The 10843-nt window shown below is 37.3% G+C and overlaps 1 protein-coding gene across 1 annotated transcript; it reads right to left on the reverse strand.

Annotated features, from left to right (window-relative positions):
• Positions 1–1157: 1157 nt before the first annotated feature.
• On the reverse strand, positions 1158–2921 carry LOC143572805 (glycosyltransferase BC10-like). Its single transcript, XM_077057856.1, has 2 exons — positions 2478–2921; positions 1158–1802 (listed from the first exon to the last, which is right to left on the reverse strand). The coding sequence occupies exons 1-2, from the start codon at positions 2919–2921 to the stop codon at positions 1158–1160; spliced, it is 1089 nt and encodes a 362-aa protein (XP_076913971.1).
• Between the last annotated feature and the right edge of the window lie 7922 nt (positions 2922–10843).

Consider the following 10843-nt stretch of genomic DNA (forward strand, 5'->3'; position numbering starts at 1 on the left):
TCTAGACTTGGAACCGAAGAACCGGAATATTCAAAAAGTTTTAAATAAATTTACCAATCCCCATTTTTTATAGAGTAACTTATTAACTGACATCCATTCAATCATTTTTTAATTCAAATCTTCTTTCTTTACGTTCAAGAACTAGCAACCAGCAACCATGATCAATTTTGATTTAAGCTATCAAGGTAATTTAATATAAAATGATATGATCTTCCATTAATCTATCGTTGCTAATGATTTATTTAACTTCAACGCATAGGTTTTAATAAAAAACATAACGGATGTTCATGTTGTAATCTAAATTAATTTTACCGTGAAAGAAGACATACAATTGTATAAACTTATTTTACAATTTGCAAAATTTGCATAACTCATTTGATAAATAAATGATCGAACCGGTTCTAGCCAGAACCGATTAGCGAGAACCGGCTTTAGCGGTTCTGGAACCGAACCGGTTTACTAAAATAGGTTCCGGTTCCGGTTCTATTTTTCACTCACTTTCGGTTCCGGTTCGGTTCTCGCGGTTCTGAACCGTTGCACAGCCCTACCCTCCGGCGTGAGAATTTGTATGGTAGGTGATCGGAATATATTTAGAGAGTTTAGAGAGTGTCGAATGGAATCTTTTTACCGTTAAAACTCATCCTGTATTTATAGCCGAAGGGGGGAAGGGTAAAGCCAGCTGTCCCACTCAATGGAAGCTTCTATTCTCATGGTCTTTCTTGATTGGTTAGACAGTCTGGCCAGTGATATTCTTTCTTTCTGTGCAAGTACCGTATTGGCTCATTCTCATTGGTCCATCGTGCGTCCATACAGTTGCCAGGCTATTGAGCAGTAGTACCTCACCGTGTGTCTTGCCTATAGTGGTACTTCCGCTTTCTTTTATTACTTCTTATTATTATGAGTGTATATTCCGCGGTGGGCTTGTGGCGTCTTCGCAGACGATACTCTTTCCACGGGTTCTTTCTTTTGGCTTGTTACTTGTATGGTGTGTTTGGTACCTTACCCTCACATGTTAAAATATATTTGTATCATATATATTTTATGGGAAGCATCTAGAGTAATGAAATATATAAATATTACTCCAAATTGGAAAATGATTTTATAAATAAATATATGTGCATATAATAACTTGTTGCAACATAATATACAAATTAACTTTATGGGCTAAACCCGAACAACCTCGGACCTATCATCAACAATGGCTCTAAACAACTCGGATGAAACTTCCTAGCAAATAAAAAGCAAATCGAGCTATTACCACCATTATAAGTACAATTGGACTCGTATCTAACTCTGTTTAGAAACGTTTCTGTAATATTTATTTTCCTGAAGGTCTCCGGGTGCGACTTGTGACCAGACCAATCAGTCCATGTTATGGTCCTGTTTGTAGTCAAATCCAGACGAACTTTATTTACCAGTGTAGGTAAGTAATGTTCGTCCATATAACATGGTAGCAAACAATGGTTCTGAAATACATTATAATATAACTTATCAGATATTATTTCAACCGCAAGTTCTCTGTTGATTTCAAGCCATTGTGAGCCTTTACGCCAATCCTGCAATTTTATTGTTGGACCCATTCGCTTGTTGTATCTCCCACGACCGATCTTAGTTGGATCGTCAAACAAACTAAGGAAACTTTGGTTGGCATGGATAAGGTAGTTGTAGATGGTTGTGAAGTTGAACAAAGGAATACATGTTTCCGATAGAAGTATGAATCTTTGATTGGAGAAGTCGAGTAGCGCGTTTGCTAGAAGTCGTCTCTCGGCATCGATCATGGTTGATTTACCCCATTGAACATGCTGTAGAAAACGCGGAAAACATTACATTGACCGCGGTCATTATATATTAGCAATCTAAATTCGGTCACAAAGTTAAGGATCTATATACAACTTATCATTATTGGTTGTAAAGTTTGTTGTGAATTTATTTAAAAAAAATGGTAAAATGTATAAAAATCCATCAAAATATGTGAAAAAAGTTAATATAAAGTATAATAACAATGGTTAACAATTTTCTTGAAAAGTTATAAAAACAGGAGCAAACTATGTAAAAAAAACCGGTAAAGAAGTAAAAGAAATTAATAAAAATAAATAAAATGGTTGTAAATCTTTCATAAATTTATAATAACAAATACCTCAAAACTGAATTAAATAGTTGTAAAGTTTGTAGAAAAAAAAAGTAGATAAATATATACTTATACTAGTTTAAAAAATCGATCATAAAAGGTTCAACTTCAAAATTGAACGCAAATTTAACGACGATATTGTCAATCGCTAAATCAGTCACAATAGTTATTGCAAAACATATCAACGATGGATAATTTTTCAACGAAAAATATTTTAAGCACAACTATCTTTTAGCGACTAATTTATGACCCTTTTGCTTACAACAAACATATTTTTTATGAGTGTATTCTATTAACTAATTTAAAAAAGAAACTAATACTATCAAATAAAATTTTTTGTGCATCAAACCTTGCTTGGAATTCTTCGTTTATAAAACACTGACGAATTTGGAGGTTCATAATTAAAATCCGGAGATGTATGAATATAAATTGAGAAAAGACCTTCATGCCCTTTAAAGAACCTTTCCCAAAATGGGCCCAAGGGCAAACTACCCCTAGTCAAGAACATAAAGGCTACTTTACTTTGACCCTCTACGAACCGCGGGACCCTCGTGGCTTTTTCCATAAGCTCGTTGTCACTCATCGCATGACAGATGTCCACAATACCGATCGAATCAGTAAATTCCACAGTTAGGTGAGTTGGTGTAGAAGGTGAAGATGTTGAACATTTATGACACAATGTGACTGCGGTAACAGAAGGGAAATACAAATCATGTGGGACTACAATCATTTTGTAATGATCAACGACAAATGTGCCGAGAACAAACACAGTCATTGACATGACTACACACATGGTTATGGTTGAGGTTATATGGATGTAGCCTTCATTGATCCATTGTTTTGAATTAGTCTTGTAATGCATTTTGAAATGTTTGTAGAGTTTTAATTGGTAATATTAAATGTTTTATAGTATAAATTAACTAACAAAATTGATAAAAGTACAATGCAAGTACTTTTTTTGGCTTGTAGGAATAGTGTGATAACTATATAACACGAAAGCTTCACACAAATGTAAATGTTGTCATGATTAATCGTGTTTCTTTAACCGTAGATTATGTAATGTGTAGCATAAGATTAATTAATGTGTTGTCATGATTAATCGTGTTTCTTTAACCGTAGATTATGTAATGTGTAGCGTAAGATTAATTAATGTGTTACAATAATCATTGATTATATGAATATTTTTCGTCTCAAATATGTTAAATATATATGAGTTGATGCTACACTAAAATTTTATTGTGTGAATTTTATGAAAATCCATGATAAGACATGTATATATTAGAACGAGGGTATGGATGTGTTCATTAAATCATAAGTGGTTTTAGACGTACTTTGTAATGAGTTGGATGTACCATTGTAATCCTACAACCCATTTATAGATTAGAACTGGATAACATGGTCGTTTACACCGAGGGTCCGAGGCAACTTTCAACTTTGGTATGCCCAGAAACACTAGTCAACTTCGGGCGTTTACTATAGTCTGTTCGTAAGTTTTTCTTGGATTGTATACATTGCTTACAAATCATATAAGCTAATTATCCACATAGGTGAATTAGCAATGATTTTTTTCAATGTTGACGACAGCGACGGATCTACTTGGTGCTTAGGGATAGTTCGGACTACCCCTCAACTTTGCCATTGAAGTTTAAAATTAGTGTAATTTTTTTCTTCTTCGCCGTTTTATGCATTGGGTATCCTACTATCCTATATCCAAAAAATATATTTTTAAGATGCCTTTGAAATTTGTTCTAGATCCGTCAATGGCTGACGATGATCTAGACAAAACTAGAATTTATAGGTTTGACCCATATGAAAATATACGTCTGATTTCTTAAGACGGTTGCCCAAACTAAAGAAACAAGTTGTTAGGCTCAGTGTACAGGAGCGATAACATGCCTGAAAGTAGGCGATAAATGGAGTGTACACCCCCCCACCCCAAAGCGACAAAGGGGCGAAATATGGGGGGATGAATTCTTGTAGCCCTTCTTCACTTTTGTTTTATTATTATAATTGTGTGTGTGATTGTGATATACATATATACATATATATGGGTCTATTATTATTATAATTGTGTGTGTGTGATATATATACATACATATATATGGGACTACAACACCATTACATTCCTAAAACTTGCTGACCGTGTGTCACATGACGCAAGTCGTCCCATTTTGTAGTCCCTTCACTACACATAGCCTTACCATACATCTCTATGTAATTGAACATTGGTCTAAAACTAGCAATAAAATCTCTATCATTGAGATGCAACATAACTCAATGAAATAAATCAGGTTAAAACAGCACATTCTCATACAATTTTTAATGGCATAAAAAAATTATAGGTCTTTACGATCTTTATCCAGGGTCGTCTCGAAGAATACTTTAAAATTTCGGGGCTCGAAATGATCATATTAAAGGGCTTTAAAATCATAATTTTTTAATTTATGTGATAAATAATTTAACAATTTTACTAATTTGGTTGCATTTTCAAAACCTAATACAAATCAAAATCAAAATCAAAGCAAATGATAATAATAATAATAATAATAATAATAATAATAATAAAATAATAATAATAATAATAATAATAAGTTACCATAATAGCCAATATAAAACACAAAGGAATTTTTCTTTTTCATAAAAAAAACCCATCAATTTGAACCATGATCTTTGATTTTATCGACCGACGCTATAACAATAGCAACAAAAAGTCATTTTGTAGACTTATAAGTATATATTATTATTTTTCAATAATTGCGGGTCTCTTGAGAAAATGGCATTGAGCATTCGACCCCCTGACCTTCTTTTGGGCCGGCTCTGCCTTTATCTATTGAAATAAAATAAGTATAAAAATTCGGCTGCATTGAGAAACCCCTTTTCTAGAGACACCATCCATTTTACTAAAACACCTATCAATATGTCCCGTATAGGGCTATACGGGGCGTATAGGTCCTCATATATGCCCCATATAACACTATACAACGCGTATTGGGCACCCGTATAACCCCCGTATAGCCTTATACGGGGCATATAGGGAAGTGTGGGGTTCACCTAGTAGGACCCATTGAGAAATCATATCTCAGAGTTAACCTCCCCAAGCATGCCACAATCAAAAATACTATGGACACTTAGAAAAAACTCATCATTTCTGAAGAAGTATAATTATAACTTATAACATATAATATAATAACCTGTCAATATGAAATACATTACATAAACATTAGGTTATATGATTGTTGGGTGCAGATTTTTCTATCCTCGGGATTGATCATGATTGGAGGATTTCAACTCATCCTGCCGGTGCAAGTATTCAGAGGATGATATTTGACTAATTCAATTGTCCTATATTATTTATGTTTGTTTTGCAGATAAGACCACTTGATTAATGTGCTTATAAGAACGTGGGCTTGCAACGGATAATATTTGAACTTCGTCAATTTGAACGTGGGCAACAACGGATCATGGGAGACTTAGTCTAGGGTTTCCGGATTATTCGGAATTTCTGTTGTACTCTTTGCTTATTTAAATGAGCTGATTAAGATCGATTAAGAACACACACTACACTTGTTTAGCTACTAGCACTCATTGTATCACTTAGCACACGATCGTTTATCAGCTCCACCACTTGTAACCACCTTTTTGTTATTAATATAATTGACGGTGATAGTTTTCACCGTCCGGGGTTTTTTGTGCCAGAGATTCTCACAATCAAGGGCTTTTTCCCTTGTAATCAAATCATTGTGTTCACTCTTTTTTTGTTCAAGCACTCTACCACACGTACTAATTTGATCAAAAGTTACTTTGTTAATTTTTGACCGAAACAATGTGGCGCCCACCGTGGGGCAAACGGTGCTTTGATCATTATTCACTCTTAAAGTAAATCCTACTTTCAATATCCACAACACGTCTTCCCAACCAAAGATTGTTTCCTCTTCTGCCGCAGCTTTAGATTCATCTGCGAAGCCGCCTATGCCTCCTCCTCCTGCTGGTGGTATTCCGAAGAAACCTGACAATGTTAAGAAATGCTACTCCCGTGTTCTCGGAATCGAGGCCATCTCCCCAGGATCCCGTCGTGGTGTCCAACAACGACCTTCTGTCTCTGTACAGACGGTTACTGGAACAGATGGATCACCAGAACAAGACTAACCAGATGCTCGTGAAGGAACAGGTGGATTTCAAGAAAGCCAAGAATCCGGCGGAATAATTCACACCACTAGTCCCGAGATCTCTGGATTTCACTCCTCCAGGATCTTCAGGATTGGTGCGTCCGGAGCCAACCATGGCGCACAACTTTGGATCCTTATCTTTCCAGCATTCAGGGTCTACGGGATTGCACTTCTCTGGATCCCAAAGATACTTGTATGCATCCTCTGCTGGGCCTCTTTAACATGCAGGATCCTCAGGATTGTCGCAATTGGGAGGACCCTCAGGATTGTTTCAATAGTCCGGATCCTCAGGATTGTTCCATTAGACGGGGTCCTTAGGTCTTTATCAGCAAGCAATATCCTCAGGATTATCGCAACAGTCTGGATCCTCAGGATTGTCCCATCAGGCGGGATCTTCAGGTCCTTATCAGCAGGCGGCGTCCTCGGGATTTGCTCAGGCTCAACAGCTCACATGATCCTCTGATGCGCACTAGGGAGACTTTATCCCGATGCAGGCTAACGCTTCGACCGCTCCGTTTACTACTCTTGGAAATACTATGTTTGGGAATACGAGCTACAACGCCCAGACTGTTCCTTAGAATATTAGAATATTAAACAGGGTAACTCTTTCAACACAATTCCATTTAATGCTAATCAAGGATTTTTGCAGGATGCAGGCATAAGTTCAAGTTTAGCCCGAGAATTACAGAAGCTTAAGGACATGATATCAAATGTTCCTGGTGTAATCCGTCCCATAGCTGAAGTTCCCACTGATAGTCACAGAATATCCCGATTCGTGCCATCAATTGGTGACGTACAGATCCCAAAACGGTTTCAAACCCCAAATATGAAACTATATGATGGTTCAACGGATCATGAGGAACACATCGCACAATATTGAGAGCGTATGGAGATCAATCCAATCCCTATGGAAATCAAGAAAGCATGTCTTTGCAAAAGGTTTTGGTCTACCTTGACTGGAGCAGCCCATGAAATGGCTACTGAGTATCCCTCCTAACACTATCACTTCTTTTTCTCATTTAGTTAACATGTTTAATAACCAGTTTTCTTGCAGTAGAACTTTTGATAAAATGACAGGTGATCTTTATAGGGTTATCTAAAATCCTGGGGAATCCTTGAGAGATTTTATTACCAGGTTTAGTAAGGAGTCGCTGGAGATTCCAAATCTAAACCCAGCTTCAGCATTGGAAGCTCTTAAGTTGGGGTTAGAAAAAGACTCCTCTTTCTATGATGATTTTGTTATGACTCCATGCAGGTCATTAGATGAAGCAAGAAGCAGAGCTCTGAGGTTTATCAGGCTAGAAGACGACAAGAAAAACTTTAAAAATATCGATATCCTGAAGTATGATCAGACGAACAGGAAAACCGAATCCCCGAGAAAATCATATCGATCAAAACCTTACTATAAGCCTGATAACCCCAGGATTAATGCAGTAGATGATGAAGATGATGAAGAATATCCTAAGGTTTCTGAATATTGTTTTTCTGTTGATATTGGTGGATTAATGTGTGCCATGCAGAATTTAGTTGAGAAAGCCAGGTGGCCAAAGAAAATGAAAAAACAAGGAGCCTGGAAAGACAAATCAAAATGGTGTGCCTTCCATGAAGACTTTGGGCACTTGACTGATGATTGCATTGCACTCAGAAGGGAGATCAGCTATCTTCTCAGCAAGGGCCACTTGAAAGAGCTGCTTGCAGGAAGAAGGGAAGAGAGAAAAATCCTGAAAAAGTTCCTGAAAAGTCGAATCCTCCACCAACGGATGCAAAAACAATCATGTTCATATCCGGAGGATCTGACATCTGTGAAACCTCTTATTCTGCTGCAAAAAGAATTGTTGACCAAAGAAAGTTAGAGACGGTTTACAGACCAACAAAGACATCCTTTTTCACTCAAGAGATGACCATATCCTTCGATGAAAGCGATAGAGTCGATGTTCAGGATCCTCACCATGATAGTTTGGTAATAACTTTATATGTGGCTAACCATTATGTGCACATGATCCTCTTAGATGGCGGAAGCTCTGTCAACATTATTCAACTAGGCGTACTGAAAAAGATGAATATTCCTGAAGATGAGATCGTCCCCAGTTCCTCAGTATTGGTTGGATTCAGTGGAGAAACTAAGAACAATATTGGGGAGATCAAGCTCCCAGTATATGTCGAAGGGGTAAATAAAATGCAAAAATTTTGTGTTATTGACTGTTTGTCTTGTTGCAATATTATATTAGGCAGGCCCTGGATACATGACATGAGAGCAGTACCCTCCACTTATCACCAATGTGTGAAACTCCCAAGTCCGTGGGGAGTTATCAAAATCATCAGTGATCAACAAGACGCAAAGAATTGCTACACCTCTTCTATGAAGTGTACCGCAAAATCCCAGCAGGCGTAGTAATTACAGAAGCCGGCACGAGACATAATGGAGGCCAGGAAACAAGAAATTAAAGAAGTACCTCTTTATTCCGAGGATCCTGAAGTCAAAGTGCTGATAGGAACGAGCATTCCTGAAGATATTGAGTCGAATTTGCTTGATTTCCTCAAGTCAAGGTTGTCAACATTTGCATGGAAACATGAAGATATGACAAGTATTTCCAAAGATATTATAACATATAAACTTGGAATTGATAATTCTTTCAGGCCAATCCATCAAAAGGGAAGAAAGTTTGCACCTGAAAGAAACATATTCATTCAAGAGGAAGTAGAAAGACTCTTGAAGGCAAATACGATTAGGGAAGTTCAATATCCCCGATGGTTAGAAAATGTGGTGGTTGTACAGAAAAAGAATGGCAAATGGAGAGTTTGTGTAGATTTCAGAGACTTGAATAAGGCTTGTTCTAAAGATCCATTCCCTCTACCACACATCGATTCGATGGTAGACGCTACAGCCGGCCACGAGATGCTGACATTTACGGACGCATCCTCAGGATTTCAGCAAATTCAGATGGAGCCCTCGGATCAAGAAGATACGGCCTTCATGACTCCCACAGGTTTTATATTGCTATGCCCTTTGGACTTAGAAATGCAGGTGCGACCTATCAGATGTTAGTTAACATGATGTTCATAGAGCAACTGGGTGACACGATGGAGGTCTATATTGATAATATGGTGGTGAAGTCCAAGAAAGCTGAGGATCACCTCCAAGATTTCAAGACGGCATTTGATTTCCTCGACAAATACAACATGAAGCTGAATCCCTCAAAATGCCATTTCGGAGTAAAGGCTGGCAAATTCTTGGGATACATGGTCACCAAAAGGGGGATAGAGGCGAGTCCGGAGCAGATACAAGCTATCCTGAATCTGAAATCCCCAGCATCAGTCAAGGATGTTCAAAGGCTAACTGGCAGGATAGCGGCGCTCAACAGATTCATATCCAAATCCTCAGAAAAGTGTAAAGAATTTTATGATATCCTGAGGAAGAACAAGAAGTTCGAGTGGACCATTAAGCATGAGGAAGCTTTAGCATCCTTAAAAGCTTATCTTTCTTCTGCTCCTCTACTGGTAAAACCCGAGGAAGGTGAATCCCTATCTCTATATCTAGCTGTATCAAATAATGCTGTAAGTGCAGTTTTGGCTAAGGATCTCGAAAGACAACAACATCCCATCTATTATGTAAGTAAAAGTCTTTTGGATGCTGAAACCATGTATTCTTATCTTGAAAAATTAATTTTAGCACTTATTATGTCATCTACCAAACTTAGACACTATTTTGAAACTCACCCTATATGTGTTAAAACTAATTACCCTATTAAGTCTGTTTTGAGAAAACCAGAAATGCCAGGTAGAATGGAAAAATGGGCTGTGAAGCTGAGTGCATATGATATAACATATGAACCTAGGACTGCCATCAAATCCCAAGCATTAGCAAACTTTGTGGCTGATTTCACCAGTGAACTTAAAGAAAAAGCAGACTTGGAAGTCTAACAACTTGAAGAAACCAAAGATAAGTGGACTCTATACACTTATGGTGCTTCAAATGTTAGAGGAACAGGTCTCGGGATCCTGCTGAAATCGCCACAGGGGGACATTATACCTCAATCCATATCCTGCGGATTTCAAGCCACAAATAATGAGGCAGAATATAAAGCTTTGATAGCAGGATTACAACTAGCAATCGACATGAAAATCAGGTTTATTCAAGTACATGTTGATTCATTATTATTAACTAATCATTTTAATGGTTCGTATACTGTTAGAGGAGAAAAACTAATGAAATATCTAGAGCTAGTCAAAAAACTAGCAAAGTGTTTCGAAATGTTTGATATTTCACAGGTACCTAGAGAAGAGATTGTTGAGGCAAATTCCCTAGCATATTTATCTTCATCCTTCAGGATACCGGAAGGTGTCAAGATTCCTATCATACATATCCTGCCCAACAATAGATGAGCAAGGCGTCAATGAAATATCAAAAGATGATGAAGATATGAGAGTCAAAAATCCTGAGGATGATGAAAATTCTTGGATTATCCCGATCAGGAGATATATTCATAATGGAGTTATCCCCAAGGATGAAAACCCAAGAGCTTTTCGCACAAAGGTAATCCCATATACT

This window comes from Bidens hawaiensis, unplaced genomic scaffold (genome assembly GCF_021521415.1).
Source record: "Bidens hawaiensis isolate Kalapana, Puna unplaced genomic scaffold, B.hawaiensis_p1.1 tig00026011_1, whole genome shotgun sequence".
NCBI lineage: Eukaryota > Viridiplantae > Streptophyta > Magnoliopsida > Asterales > Asteraceae > Bidens > Bidens hawaiensis.

Bases quoted from the DNA above. Each gene is read 5' to 3' on its own strand.
- LOC143572805 (XM_077057856.1), bottom strand. From the start codon at position 2,921: ATGTGTGTAGTCATGTCAATGACTGTGTTTGTTCTCGGCACATTTGTC. The intron at 1,803-2,477 runs GTTTGATGCACA...CGTTTTCTACAG, and splicing joins AACGAAGAATTCCAAGCAAG to CATGTTCAATGGGGTAAATC.